This window comes from Anolis sagrei, chromosome 2 (assembly GCF_037176765.1).
Source record: "Anolis sagrei isolate rAnoSag1 chromosome 2, rAnoSag1.mat, whole genome shotgun sequence".
NCBI classification, from domain to species: domain Eukaryota; kingdom Metazoa; phylum Chordata; class Lepidosauria; order Squamata; family Dactyloidae; genus Anolis; species Anolis sagrei.
Window position 1 is genome coordinate 178,937,416 of NC_090022.1, and position 16,616 is coordinate 178,954,031.

The following is a 16,616-nucleotide window of genomic DNA, read 5'->3' on the forward strand; positions in this document are numbered from 1 at the left end:
TAATAGCAAACAAACATGAAACATCTGCTTTTTCATAGCTTCCACAATCTGCCACCAGCGAGAAATGCCTCACCGTGCACCAGCCTTGGGACTTAAAAAAGCAATGCTGAGACATATCTCTAGTAAAAATCTTGAATTCTAGACTAACTTGGCCACTTAATCACTTCTGTTATTAGAGACTGAGTATCAGAAGGGCAATCAGATTATTGCAATTAGTTTATTTAGGGGAGCAAAGATGGCTTGCTGAACTGCTAATGTTGCCCACCCTTGTGCTACACCAACAGGAATCTCACAAATGGGATAGAAGAGAAATAGATTCCACAAATAAATAGCAGAAAAGAGATTTCAAAAGCCCCACCTGCCTGCTCCAGCCAACCCACAGCCATTTGAAGCTACAATCAGTGTGCAACTGGAGAGGTTGGGAGTCCCATATCTCATTCAACCAGTGTGCAACAAGACAAAAATGGGCTCCCCAATCTCATCCAGTGCTTTCCCTTCCTTCCACACCTTCTCAGCAGAATCAAAAGCAATACTATGTCCCCCAGACTGAGGCTTGATACCTATCTCTTTCTCTTACCTTCAATACCTCCACAGGGACCTGGGCAGGTGCAGGGCGAGCCAGTGGGCTCACAGAAATGGCAGGTGTGGAAGGCGCCAGGGGTGTAGGGGTGAACTGTGCAGCTTGCTGCTGCTCCCGGCGCTCTTGCTCCTGGGTCTGTGCTCGCATCAGCTGCTGGCGGAGAAGCACCCGCGACGACATGCTGGGACCTTGCGATGGAGCACTTGGCGGGCTGCAAGAACACAGAACAGGGAGATCAGCAACCACCAGGGTTATCATCCCTCAACAGCCAGAGCCATGCGCAGTGCACATATGAGGAATCATTTGTAAGTTGGATGTTTGTAACTCAGGGACTGCCTGTATTTCAGCAAAATAACAAAACTCTGTAATAAATAATAGTTGGTTTATTAGCCACCAGCAGATGGTGGTACTGCTACATAGAGCTCTGCAAGGAGTATTGTTCAAAGGGGGGATCCCTGGAGCAGTGCTTAGAAAGGATACAGAAAGGAAATCATTTTACCCAGTGGCCACAGTTTTGGTGGAAAAAATAACTGCAGGTCCCACTCATCAGTTAACTATAGAAGAAAACTGCTCTAGTTTTTGTTTTTGATGTGTACTGCCTCATTACCATTATTATTATTTGAAACACAACAAGATGAGTCCACAGCAGACACTCTGCTGGCTGTTGAATGGGATCACACGTTGGACACTTCCCAAGTGTCTAGGACGTGTGATGTATTGGCGAATAATGTGTGCAGATCCCAGTAAGGTGGCCTTCTGCAACTAGCAGATGGTAATTTTGTCAGGGCCAATGGTGTTTAAGTGCAGGCCAAGGTCTTTAGGCACTGCACCCAGTGTGCCGATCACCACTGGGACCACCTTGACTGGCTTGTGCCAGAGTTTTTGCAGTTCGATCTTTAAATCCTCATATTGTGTCAGCTTTTCCAGTTGTTTCTCTTCAATCCTGCTGTCACCTGGGATCGCAACATCGACAATCCATACTTTGTTTTTATTATTATTATTATTATTATTATTATTATTATTATTATTATGAACATGGCAGGCAGAGGAGGCATTTCCCAACAGGATTTTCGAATCGGTATCAATACTGTTTCATTGCTCACGGTTTCTTGGACATTCTGTCTTCTTTTTTTTCAGTGTTTAAGGATTTTTATTAAAGCAAGAATTTTATAACCCAAATTATGGTTCTTTGCTCAGCTATCAATCCTTACTATTAACTACAACAGTAGTGATATTCTGAGCTTTTCCACAGTAATTTACAAAATTAAAGAAAGGAATGCTTTAATTTTGTACTGTGTTGAAAATTATGTCTCTCGGGTTTTATAAAACATTAATTTGGGGTTTTTTTCAACTTTTGCTATTTTTTGTATTTTGAATCAATAGGTAATCTAGGACTGTTTTGCTAGTCCTGGCATTTGTTGTGTACATAAGCTTCAAAGTTTCCTTTCCTTTTTTAAATACATTTTATATGTTTCAATGTTTTTCTCAATATTTAGTAGTTTTGTCTTCTTTGACCCTCACAGCTATTACAGAAGGAAAGAAGTATCAGTAACCAAGTTGTCTCATATGTGGCTTTCTGACAGGAGATGTCCTGCCTTTTGCCACCCTCATTTCCTTTAACAGAACATTTTGGTTGTCATGGGATGAAAGAAAAAAAGAAAGTGCATTATTGTCCTACTTTTATTTAAATATAAACTAGGTTTATATCTAAGGTTGCCAAAGTAGAAGTGGGAATTTCAGCCTGTGTTGCTTGTTATTTGGTTGTCTGACAAGCAACCCCAACTGAAATTCTCTTTCTACACAAGTATTAAAAGCACAGGAACCAACCTCAGTTTTTTACTCTGGCAACCCTTAAATTTCCTCTTTAATGATGTTGTTCTAATTTGTATTATAGGATGGTTATTGTTGTTTTTATAACTCTTTGTTTTATACTATTTAAATTGCATTTTGTTTAAGCCATTATTACTTATTTTGGTGGCTCAAATGTTAGCTCAGTTGTATGTATATTGAACCTGTTGATTCCAAAAAGGCACCAGTTTTCCCTTATCAGCTCTAGGTTTTCAGATACAGAATATATGCCATCTACCAGTTTTCATCTCCTCGTCCACAGAAAATCATGATAACCATATCTAAGAAACTAGAGCTGATGCAGTCTATCCAATGCAATTTTCCAAATCAGCGCTCAAAATAACTCCAGGAATAGGCTTAAAAACCAAGACACAAAGAAATTTTTTGTTGGGCTATGTATTCAATCTTGGGTGGAAGGTTAGGCTTCAGTGTCAGGGAAGACTCTATCTGGATTCTGTTATAAGCTGGATGAAAAGACTGGCAGATCAAATTCAGTCTTTAGCTCTAGCCAAAGTTTCCCAATCTATGCTGTGGTCAAACTTTTGTATGTTTGTATGTGTGAACTTAGTCCACCAGCCAGAATGCCTTGCTTGCTGGTGGGTTCTGGGAGTACCTATCTGGCTGTGTTGGTTAACATGCCTCCTATGTATCTAGAACAAACCTCTTCAACGTGGATCTAAATCCACAACTGAGGTAGAGTAACTGCAGCTGTTCCACAGGCCATGACACAAAATACTGAAGTCAGGGATCTACCAGAAACGGAGCTTCAACAAAAAAGCGGACATATGGAAGAAAACACTGGAAACCAGGTTTTGATTCTATGGAAACCTGATGGGTGACTGTGGGCAAATCACACACTCTCAACCCCAGAAAAACCTCATGAAAGGGTCACTTTAGGTACCCAAAAGTCAGAAATGACTTGAAGGCCAACAATATCAGGATTGGGGGGGAGGGGGATAACTTCTTGCACCCCTTGAAAATGGGAGGAGAAGTGACATGTCTGGGGCAGAAATACAGTGAACTGAAACTACTTTATTTGTTTTCAAAAAGTTTCATCCTGTTTTAGAAACAAAAATGGGAAGGAAAAAGAAGTCTGTTGTAGCACCATTAACATTAACCCATCAATTTCAGCAGCAGCTTTCATGGACTACAGCTCACTTCTTTAGACACAAGATGGAAGCTATGGTTCATGAGGCCCTGCTCTCGCTCTCATACCCTTTGCAGGCGCAATTGGTGGGACAAGGGAGAGGGCCTTCTCTATGGTGGCCTCCCAACTTTGGAACTCACTTCCCAAGGATATTAGGCAAGCCCCCACATTGGCAGTCTTTAGGAGGAGGCTGAAAACGTGGCTGTTCCAGTGTGCCTTCCCTGAATAAAGGAAACAATTCCCTGCAAAATGTCCTCAGAAGCACTTTAACTACCTGTTGGGTTGCTCTCCCTACATTTCTTTTAAAACCCTCCTGCTTAGATGCATCCTATCTCTGTTCATGCCCAGCGTTTATTTTTAAATTTTTAAACTATTACATCTGGCCCGGCCATTTTTTAAAATTTTTTTGCATGTTATTGTCTATATGTGAGTTATATTAATTGTATTGTTTTATTTTCTTATTGCTTAGTTGTTTTTACTGATGTGTTGTTGGGTTTGGCCTCATGTAAGCCGCTCTGAGTCCCCTTGGGGAGATGGTGGCTGGGTATAAAGTTTTATTATTATTTATTATTTTGAAAAATGTCACAAAAGAACTTCCCCTTCCCCATTCAACTAAGTTTAGTCATTGTTACATTGTATTATTGATGTATTACATATATTTTTTAACAGACTGTACACCTTCCATAGAACTTCGAATAGTCGGGGGATTAAAAATGCAATCCAACCACAAACACACACAAAGCAAGAATTGTTTGTCTAGTTAAGAAGGTATCTTCACTGATTGGTCACAGTCCTTTAACTAGAGCACTCAAATCCATCTCCTTCTATCCTCCTAATCCACCTACAATACCATTAGTCTTTTGGACTAAGAAACAGATCTCATTTATATATAAAAGTGCTTTAAATAGCCTCTTATCTCAAAATCATCAATGGGTGATAAGAGCAGAAGCTTCAGATAGGGCAGCGAACCTCTGAAGGTAATACCAGGTATGCAGAGATTCTGCATACCTGGTCCTCACTATATGCTTTCTCACTTCAGTGGCCAACATACCAGCCTTTTCTTCATTAAAAAATCCTACATTGGGTTGTTGTAGTTTTTTTCGGGCTATATGGCCGTGTTCTAGAGAATTTTCTCCTGACGTTTCGCCAGTATCAGGAGAAATGCCTCTATAACATGGCCATATAACCCGAAAAAACCTACAACAACCCAGTGATTCTAGCCATGAAAGCCTTTGACGATACATTAAATCCTAGAGGAAATAAGAGGAAATAAAGTTGCTTCAAGTAATAGAACTGGAACCATACATATTCTCCGACTTAACAATATCTGAGCACAAATTACTTAACTGGTTCACATTCACATCTTGGAGATCTCCCCACCCCACCATCTCTTTCTCCTTCTTATTTAAGCTGTATCTGCAACCTCCTTGGGGCAGGGACTTGCCTTTTCATTACATTACTCTGCAAGGTGACCAATGCACAGGGAATGCAATAAGACAATGTTTTTCTGACTACGGAGTGGAAAATGAAATTGCTGAGTAGGGAATTTGCATGGCCCCTTGTTTAGCAACAACACACTGTCAATCACATTGTGCACAGTGGATTTGCTGCGTAAATGTTAAGTCCTAGAAAGCTGTGGCCAACTGTAAACATCCCCGCACACACGTATGCATGGCAAACTTCATGTGTGATCAATAGGCATCAGGTGATTCAGTCTTTATTACACATTCAAAAGGCATCCATATTACATGAAAATCATTTGGGGGAACCCAGTATCCGTTCTTAAACTGAATGCAGGAGATAGCTTGGGGTTCACAAAGAATGGGAATTTCCCCCTGCCTTGTTTGCTTCTCCTCCCATTGTTTGCCCTGCAGGAGATGACTGGCTGATTTGCAAAGTCCAAAGGTTAACATCGGTCGGAGATCAGAACCAGCTTCTGCCACAGAGATAGAGAGCATTCCTTCTTGCCACTGCTGGAATGTGATTCTCATCAGCTCTATACTCAGCCAGCTTAATTAATGTTCAATATAAGGAAATATGGGAGCTACAGGACAACGGCAGCTGAAAGGCTGCATTCTGTATATGTCTCCTTGAGATGTTATTGGACTACAGTAATGACTCCCAACCACTAGGTAGGTGTGATGGGAGTTGCAATCCAACAACATCCAGAGGGTTAAACCTTCCTCCACCATGTACAACACTGATTCGTAATACTACCCTCAGCTTAGTGACCGAAAGATCTTAGAAAGCTCACTTTTTATATTTTTCATAACTGGAATTCCAGTATTTCCATACTGTTTGCATTTTAAAATGTATATATGTGTGTGTGTGTGTGTGCGTGCGTGTGTGTGTCTGGATTTTAACTGTGGATGTTTCAGTGCTGTTTGTGTTTAATTCTTTTTAATGTTTATACATTTATATATTTTAAATTGTATACTAATGCTTTTATGTCAAGTCACTTTGAGTTCCCTTTGGGGAGATAAAACAGGGTATTATTATTATTATTATTATTATTAATAATAATAATAATAATAAGGTAAAGGTTTCCCCTTGACATTAGGTCTATTCCAGTCCCACCCTGGGAGGTGGTGCTCATCTCCATTTCTAAGCCAAAAAGTCGGTGTTGTCCATAGACGCCTCCTAGGTCATGTGGCCAGCATGACTGCAAGAAGCGTCATTAACTTCCTGCCAAAGAGGTACCTATTGATCTACTCACATTTGCATGTTTTCAAACTGCTAGGTTAGCAGAAGCTGGGGATAACAGCGGAAGCTCACCCCACTCCCCAGATTCGAACCGCCGACCTTTCGGTCAGCGAGTTCAGCAGCTCAGCAGTTTAACCCGCGGTGCCACCTGGGGCTCCAATAATAGTAATAATAACAACAATAATAGTAATAGTAATAATATTAAGCAGTCTTCGATACAGATAGTTCTCATAAAATAAAACAGTAACAGCACTACAATCCATGGAAAAAAAGCACAAGTGAAAAGTAAAGCTAGCTGTCCCCAAGATAAGGGCAGTGAATCAATTCCAGGTTTTATTACAAACTGTATCCAAGGTGCTGAGCCCTATTCCCAAAAAAGCTTCAGTACTCTGAAGTTTGGACTCAAGCCCAGTGTAAATTCACCATTGCATCCACATGGAAGCCACCTGCTGCTTCTGTTTACGAATTAAATAAAATGAACAGTCAATGCCCGAGTAAAAAGACAGATCTTTAGCCAAAACAGGCAGTACTATTTTCATTGATGGCTGCGGATGTCTGGAAGCTGTAACCCATAATAAAAATTATGTTACTAGGCTCTAGTCACCAGCCTACAGTTTGAATCAATTCCTAACAAAGCAAACTCTTTTCAATATGTGATTTACACTAGCAACTGCCAATACATTTTGGATTTCAGTTCCCAGCATCCTCTCTCATTGGTAATTCAATGTTGAATCCATACTACCTGGAGGGCCACAGGTAACCTAGACCTGCTTTTTTGGAGTATAAAAAGTATGGAAACACCTGAAGGGGTGGATGAGAGAGAAGCGATAGTCAAACAAGAGGCACGATTCAAAGCATTACTGTCCATCCAATGATGCAAATTGGAATATCTGCATGTGCACAAAAAAATCAATAACCCAAATAGACCATGAGTTGTCATCAGTTTTACCACACTATTCTTGAAAAAATACCATTATTATTGCAATTTAAGGAATTCTATAGTGTTTTGAGTGTTGGAGTACAAATCTGGGTTCGATTCCCTGCTTTGTTAAAAAAAAAAAAACCTTCTGGGTGATCTTGGATGAGTCACACACTCTCAGCCTCTGAAAACCCTGTGATAAGTTTGCTTTACTGTCGTCATATGTTTGAAATGATTTCGAGGCACATGCTAACAAACAGCAATAGCTCACATTCTGAACTTAACAAACATGCATTAAAAATGGCTGCGTTGGCAGAAGTGTCAGTCATTTCCTAAACACTCCGTGTGTCTATCTGACTACGTCTAAATAAAAAGAAACGTTAATTGTTATGGCAGCTTTGACCTGTGAGGAAAATAGGAGTCACTGCTGCAGAAAAAAACCTAAAGCAATAAAAAAGATTTATGAGCCTAGTTCAATCTAATTTTGTCTTATCTTTGTCTCTCTACAAGGTCACAGTCCTCAAATGGGCTACAGAGCTATACTAACAAACAGAGGCCATATAAAAATAACAGAGATGACCTAAATGCAGCATTATCCCAGGGTCTCTACCAACTTGCCTGCAATTAAAATAGTAAAAACAATGGAGAAGCTGAAGTGACCAACATTTAATTCTTGAAGCACTGGCAAGTTATATCAAAGAGAGTTGGGTAATGCATAGAAGATAAGATATATGTGAATATACGAATGTACTGTCTCCTTCCAATGCAACCTATTTGAAGGGTTAATTGGCCTTTGGTTCCTTGTGAACTGCCATAACAAGAGGAGAAAATAGTTGAGGAACATCTTTACTTTTCTTTTTTTCCTCCCCACCCACCAAGACTTGAAAGTCCCCAAGATGGTTGATCGAACAAATGAGTTGGCTACTGCTCTGCTTTCCTACCTGACACCAATAGGCTGGCTCTTGAGCTCGTAGAAGTTGTCGCTGTTCAGGGAGAGGATATTCTCCAAGTCAATGTCGGCCACAATCCCAGACTCTGGAAGCACGGAGTCAAGGCTGTTTGAAGAAACACACACACATTTAAAAGGATTGAGTCACCATGCTTAATCTTCCAATTCTACAAGTGGTTATCTCTGTTGATAACTGTGAGAGCAAGCCTCTCTAAGGCTCCCTCAAGACAATAGAGGACATAACTTTCATCATCTTTAGCCATAGACAGCATTACTAGCACTACCTTTCCTTGGAGGATTCAACCACTTGTGGTCAGGTATGCTCTAATAACCTGCCAATTGGGCTACTACTATGTCCTATAAATGGGTCTCTCCTGAAATAGTACCTTTAAAGTTTAACTGGTACCTAACTGGTCACCTTCAGGAAAGGTCAGTCCACTCCAGCAGATATATTTTGGTCTTGTTCTATTGGTACCGGTTTGCCTCTCTGTTTCTGATCTCAAGTTCAAAAGCCATTTCTGACATGGGACTCACATGCTATATATACCTTACATCCAATTCAATCTACCGTGCACACCATTTAACCACAGATGTTGATGCTACATTCTCCCACCAAGGTAAGTTAATTGGGTATTCACAGTGAGCAAGGATTTCTCAGCAATGTTTTCCACCTTCTGTTATATCCTTCACAGGGGGGCCCTAAAAGATTATAAATATATTTTTATAAAACCAGGCATTTGATGCCATCTGTGTTTGTTTTAATTTTTTCTTCCTGAAGGATCTGTGATGGAGTTATACCAATGAATTATACCCACTTTAAAAATCAGCCACTTTTATGACCTCCATGTGATTGCTTTTTTAAAATGTTTCTTGCAAGTTCATTTTTGTTTGCTTTGTGAATAACTATGGTTTTGGATGCCAATTTAAATGTTGCTAGCTATTGTTTATTTCTTTGGGAAACCAATCAGACTTCATGACTAACTACTGTTTACATACTAAACTCACATTCACAATTCTTCTAGACTTCCTTGGCACAACATTTCACTCATAACATGGGCCCCACTCTCTGAATAAAACTCCTTCATATATTCATAATATAAGCCCCAACCCATTTAGTCTGCAGAAATATCTGAAAACAACATGTCAGGGCCATTCCACAAACTGATGCTACAACAATGCGGATTCAGCTAATGTTGCTGTAGCATATTGCTTGTAGTTACTTGTTTTAAACCTTTCTTTTAAAAATGATTAAATGTTCACGCATTTCTAAGAATTACCCAAGAATGATCCCCAAGATCATTTGGAAGAAATGAATAAATAAATGCTTTATATTGCATTGGGAAAATAATAGTATATGTCATTATGTCAATTGTTTGAAAGGGATACTATTAGCACCTCACTTTGAAGTCTCATGTTCTGGATTATAAAGTACATCATAGAACCCAGCAACTGTGTAGCTATAGGAATGGCAACAAAAATCCTGTTTCCAATTAAATTTCTCTTCAGTCTCCAAATTTCTAACATTACAGAAAATTAAAAATTGTAAATAATTTACTTCTCGCTCTCTCACGTCTTGAGATCTCATTTCCTCATTCACTTTGCTTGCTCATTTAGTCTAGACGGCTAAACTTTATTTCAACATGTTCAAACAAAGCTTTGTTACTGCAATGCCAAAAATCGGAAAAAATAAGGATAATTTTACCAAGGAGGCACAATTCTTGAAGGGGGACAATGTCTTCACTCCAGTAGCCACATCTTTGGTGCCCAGCAGACCTGAGCGCAAACCCACACTCAGCCTTGAACCCACTGAGTAAGAATGGGCCACTTACTATCTGTCAGGTTAACATACCTTAACACAGTGGTTCTCAACCTGTGGGTCCCCAGGTGTTTTGGTCTACAACTCCCAGAAATTCCAGCCAGTTTTTCAGTTGTTAGGATTTCTGGAAGTTGAATGCCAAAACATCTGGGGAATCAAAGGTTGAGATCCACTTCCTTAACATTTTTTGCACAAATAAAACTGTGGTGGGGGGAACACACACATTTGTGCTAAGCTCCTTGGAGGAAAATAAAAACAATTTAAACCTATCCATTTAAGCCATTGTGCCCATTTACCGAAAGAGGCATTTCCAATAAAGGTGTAAACCATCACATAGTGCATGCCAGAGCATTTATTCTACTGCAAAGTTCCCAAAACTGAATCAGGCGACTGTGTTGTGAAATTGGCCTAAGATTTACAACACAGAATTACAAAATTAGGGAGGTCTCATCAGTGATCGAAACCAACATCCTGCTCTATGCAGAGAATCCACCTAAGCAGTGATTCCCAAACTGTGGTCCTCCAGGTGTTTTGGACTTCAGTTCTAAGAAACTCTGACAATTGGCTGAAGTGGCTGAGGCTGCTGGGAATTGAAGTCCAAAAGATCTGGAGGATGTTGGAAATTACAACCTTCTTCAAGCCTTCTCTAGTAATATGTTTATCTATGATCCAGTTGCTTACTGTTTCCTGCATGTATATTCTAGTATGCAGCTTCCTTTACTCTATGGTTTCTGAGAAGTTATAGAAGAGGCTGCAGACCACATGCTCTCTCTCCTTTTGACTATGTGACCTATTGTTATAAGAGAGATGCCCTGGCCAAATGGCACAGAGAACTATCTCAAACATATCTGAAACTGGACTGATACGTTTTGTACCTGTGCAAGCTGAACATATGAAGACTGTGAGTAAACCCAATATGTTATTTTTTTGTCAAAGTCTACTTCATTTTTGTCTCTTAAGTGCATGATATAAAACAAGTTGTTTTATTGGAAGGTATATATATATATTGGGCACTGAAAAATGCTTCTGAAGCACTGTTATTTGTATACACTGGCAAAATCTTTGTTATCCTAACCGAACAGAGATAACAGGTTATTCAGTCTAACAACTGAAACCACTGCCTTGCATAATTATATCTGGTTGTATACCACAAAAGAAGATTCTACTCTAAAGAGTTTTTGGCTCTTCTCTGAAAGGCCATGCTTTTCTAAAAGTTATGATCTCCAAATTGTGTTTTCCAAAAGTTAATCAATGCCATTTTCCAAAGGAGAATCAGAGCCAGTATCATATTTCTCCAGTCTTTCTCTGGGGCCATCCAGACACCCCACTGCCCCCTACATAATTGGTTCCAATGTCATATTGATGAAAAGTTCCTTCTAATGTCCAAGTGAAATTTGCGCTCCTATATCTTAAAATCATTTAAGCCCAGCCTGATCTCTGGGACAACAGAGATCAATCTGTGTCCTCCTCTCTGTGGCAGCCCTTTAGGGAAATAACATCACCTCTGAAGATGCCCTCCATTGTGAACCATTCCTCATAGACTTTGTTCTTTGTATCTCTTATCCTTGTTGCCCTTCTCTGAATCTGCTCTAACATGTCAATATTCTTCCTAAAATGAGGCACCCACATAAGACTTGCCTAGGACAGAATATAGTAGGGTGGATCTGTAGTTTGGCATCAATAACTGCCATGGCTTAATGCCATGAAATTGTGGGGGTTGTCCGTTTGTAACATCTTTAGCCCTATCTTTGTTTCTCATGAGATTTATTTTTCTACTTCTCATGATTTCAGTGCAAACATTAGTTATTCAATACTGTCCTGAATGGTAAAATGCACAAAATCCCTGACAATCTCACTCGGTAGGGGGGAAAGCTTTTTAGAAGATTCATAAACAGAGGTTTATATTCTTATTGTGCACATATCTCTGATGCCTCAAGGGTTTAATTATAAAACAGATAAAATGCATATTATCATTAGAAAGCTTGCCCCTTCATTGCAAAAATATATGTATTAATCTCTTGGTGAGGGCAAATTGAACCTCTATTTTTCAGCAGATGCAGACCTAAGAAGTAAAGTGAAATAATCACTAACAGATGAATTATACTTTCAATTACCATGTTATCCACACCAAAGTTATCCATCTTTTCCATATGCCAGATTGAAATGCTGCACTAAGAACAACCAATTCATTCCACAGATCTGAAGCTGTGGAGAAAAATGTTGGATTGGGAAGGGAAAGTATGCTATTTACTAACAATGTTCAATGGCTAAAAGTAAGAATACTTGCTCATTTGGGTAGTTTTTGATTCGGTATTTTAGAAGGCAACAGGAAAAGAGGAAGGCTGTATTATAGAAGGATTGATTAAATCAAGGAAGAAAGGAGATAATTTGCAAGATACAAGCAGTAAAGTTGCTTACTGAGACTCTTGGGGACCTCTTGGGATTCATCTACACCATGCATGGGCAATCTTCGGCCCACCAGGTATTTTGGACTCCAACTGTCAGAAATCCCAGCCAGCTTACAGGCTGTTAGGAATTGTGTGAGCTGAAGTCCAAAACACCTGGAGGACAGAGGTTTGCCCATACCTGATCTAAACTGTAGAATTAATGAAGTTTGACAACACTTCTGCTGCCATGGTTCAATGTTATGCCATCAGGGAAGTTACAGTTTTACAAGTATTTAGCCTTTTCTCCCAAATAGTGCTGGTGCATCACAAAACTACAAATCTCATGTTTTCATAGTTGCCACTGAGCCACGAAAGTTAAAGTGGTCTCAAACTGCATTAAATCTACAGCATAGATGTGTCACCATAGGTCAAAACTGATTTGAATGGAACAATATCCCTTGCCAGTTTGGTCAGTTTATCCACAGCTTAACAATGAGATGATTCAGGACGAATTTCACATTGACTGAGCAAGTTATATAAAGGCAACCTGTCTTTAAAGAAAGGACTGATGTTGCAACTCCCTAATAAACTGATCTTTCATTACTATCTTGGCATCATGTTACAGACTATCCAGACAAACGCAGCTCTGTGGCCAGAGTGCCTTGGTCACCACACCTGAGATAAGCTGCCATTAAAACAAGAACAGAAAACCTGGCAATTACAGATGTCCCTGCATACTAGACTCTATTACGAATCTAATGAAAAATGGCGCAAACTGGGATAGAAAAAAAGGAGAGAGGAAAACATCAATTTTCAGTTTGGACAATCATATTGGAAATATTTACCAAAGTACCACTTCAGAATTCCAGTAAAATAGGCAAAATGATGAGTCAGGAATTATTTGCCATTATATAAATCTACAGTAATACATTCCAGATAGTCTGTCACAAAAAGGGTACCGTAATAACAGAAAACTGGGAAATATACAGGAAAAAAGTCAATGGATATCATAGGTGGTTATTATTATTATTATTATTATTATTATTATTATTATTTCTTACCCACCTCTCCTCATGGCTTGAGGTGGGTTACAAAACTATTAAAATAGATAAGCACAGCAAAAAGACTAGGCACAGCAAAAACATTACAAATACACATACTAAAACGTACCTCCATAAAACTTACACACCAAAACATATCTCTACAAGATACATACTAAAACACAGAGATCAAGCAAAGGACACTTAAAATTTGGGTAGGCCTGCCAAAAGACAGAGGTCTTTACATGGTTTTTAAATTCCGACAGCTCATCTAGCTATTTCCAGCTGGCAGGTCATTCCACAGTCATGGGGTGGCCAATGAAAAGGACCTCTGGGTGGTAGTTTCCAGTCAGGTAGGAATGGAAAGAAAAAATCATCCTTACCAAGATGTATTACTTTATTTAGAAAGTAAGGAGTAAGCTAGGGACCAATATAATGTAATATTTGAACACTGATTAGCACTGGAGACTTGAGTTCAAATCCACATTCAGCCAGGAAACCCATCACTGGGTGGCCCTAAACAAGTCACTCTTTCTCAATCTTAGAGGAAAAAAAGAACAAACTTATTCTGAACAAATCTTGCCAAGAAAAGCCTATGATAGTCCATCTTTGGGGCACCAGAAATGACATAGGGATGAGAATCATGTAGCCCTTCAGTTGTTATTGGACTACAGGGCTCAGAATTCCTCATTATTACTTATACTGGCTAAGGCTTCTGGAAGTTGAAGTCCAACAACATCTAGAGATCTAGATGACTACCACTCCTGGGCTAAGAGGAAAACAACAACTTACACAACTATGATCAGAACAGACAGAAGGAGCAGGGATAAGCTAGTCTGTCTCAGAACACCAGGATGGAAGGACTGTGACTGTGTAAGAACTAGTGACATCTTATGTTACATATAGGACAGAATCCTTTTTTCTTCTGTAACAGACTTCACTTAATCATCACAAACAGTGAGACATTTAGCTCAAGTAGCTTTAAAAACAGTAAGACTCATATTTCTTTAAGACGTCTACTGATATCATCTGCACATAACACCTGCTAACGAATTTGTTATATTCAGTAGTAATATACATTAAATTGTTAGGAATTATATGAGCTTTTAAAATCTAGTTTGCTCTAATTATACACTTGTAAAACACATCTGACAGACCATATCTAGTAACAGGAGGACTCACTAGATGGATTCTTGTGGTGCATTTACACTGTAAAATTAATGCAGTTTGATATCACATTAACTGCCATGTCTCAATGCTATGAAATCATAGGACTTTTTGTTTTATAACAGCCAAAGGGTGCTGTTGCCTCACCGCGCTCCAACTCCCAGGATTCAATAGCATTAAGTCAAGACAGTTAAAGCAGTATCAAACTGTATTAATTCTACAGTGTAGATGTACCCTTAGCATGACAAGCAAAGTAATTCTTAGTAGAGCTCGGAAACATGATTCCCAGATTTCTTCAGCAAGCAGAGCTATTCTAGTTGTGAGAGTCAAAGAGTAACATTTCCAAGCTTTCTGCTGGACTCCTGTGATACGAAGATTATATATTATCATTCTATTTGTTTAAATCATTCGCTTCACTGCCAAAGGTGCTAAAAACAAATGTACGGTATTTAATATCTATGCCATATTCACTTACATTCCAGATTAGTTTGACATCTCACAAGTTTTCCAAGACACCTTCTCTCATCGGCACTCACAACAACGACAGCAGCCAAGTGAGAGACGGAGAAGCCGAGTGACAACTAAGAGTGAACAATCTCAGCTTGCTAGGAATACCCAACTCCACAAAACATTAAAACCAAGGGAGGAAAGTTAATTTTTGTATGGAACTGGCAGCCAAAGATTTAAGAATGAACAATGGAGAAAATAAGAACAAAATTGCTCTCACAGAGAGGAAAGAATAGACCACTTGGCGTGACCAGGTGAGGGATTAGAAAAGCAGGAGGGGAAATTCTCTACCAATGTCCCAAGTATGAGGAAGTGGCAATCAGACTTTCACTGCACAAAACTGCACACCAGCGAGAACTACACTGTTTCAGTATGGGAGGAAAGAAAAATAATTCCACCCAGAAATGGTAAATATGAGGGTGAAAACCCATCTCTCATGGTGACCAGACTACACCTCACCTCACCTCACCTTTTCTTGCCAGCTTGTTCAAAGGCCCATTTAACAGACCTATTTTCATTCCAAAAATGCTCAGTGTGCTTCAGAAATAAAGTAAAACATTTCTACATTCTAAAACCTTCAATGAAAATGCATAAAACCACACAGATACACAGATCGTGACAAACAAAACAACACCCAGGTAATTTCAAATCTCTTAAAAATTGATATGACACTGCTTCTTAGTAATAATGACCACTGTAGTTAATTAATAAGGACAGTTTATATTAAACAAATTAACTTACTTGGATGGATTTTCCCATTAGGAAATGCACTGTGCCTTATTAATTTTAGGTCTGAGACCAGTTTCTTCCTGCTTGCTTGATGCCTTTAATGCCTTCGCTTTTGGTTTCTTGCTGTTTTCATATCCCACTAGTAGGGTAAGACCTTTTCTAAGCATTATCAAAAATGTGTCTGGTCGAGGACAGATCAACAATGTTTCTAATAATAATGCTTAGCATTTCAAAGGCACAGTTTAAGCTTTCAAATAGTTTAACATACATGAAATCCAAGGTTTGTTGACTCTCCAGTGTTGTTGTTATAATCCAGTTCCCCCCCACACACAATCTCAGCCAGCTAGGTCAAGGCTGAGACATGATGAGAGTTGTAGCCCACCCAAAGGACTAGATTTCCCCATCCTTGGACTAATCTTTGAAAAAGTATTATATAGAAGGCTGGTATTATTATTTTGATATACTAATGTAGAGAGAGGGAAAGATGGAAAGTTGTGGCAAAAGCAATACATCAACTATGGCATCTTTTGTTTCAATATCATAACAATTATGCTTAGATCCCCATATCCGCAGGACAAGTAACCACAATTTCAATTACACACATCTGGAATGTCTTCCCTGTGGGTATGGGGTCTTACTGTAAACTTATATTCCCCGTGGGTTGTGTAAAGTGAATCTACTACCTATGAATACCCTATCCAGAATTCTTTTGGACTGAATATTTCATTATCCAAAGAAGGACTGAAACTAAGGAGTGATGGGCCCTGGTATTCATTAGTGGTCTCCCATCCAGATACTAGTTACATCTTATATTAACAATATTT

The 16,616-nt window shown here is 39.2% G+C and overlaps 1 protein-coding gene across 1 annotated transcript in view; it reads right to left on the minus strand.

Annotated features, from left to right (window-relative positions):
* The window catches only part of TFE3 (transcription factor binding to IGHM enhancer 3), a 59,868-nt gene that overhangs the window by 21,248 nt on the left and 22,004 nt on the right, over nt 1-16,616 (minus strand). Inside the window, exons 2-3 of the mRNA XM_060763130.2 lie at nt 8,139-8,252; nt 578-791 (exon numbers count right to left, since the gene is read on the minus strand). Coding sequence (XP_060619113.1) covers nt 578-791; nt 8,139-8,252 — 328 coding nt within the window. The remainder of the gene's footprint in view (nt 1-577; nt 792-8,138; nt 8,253-16,616) is intronic.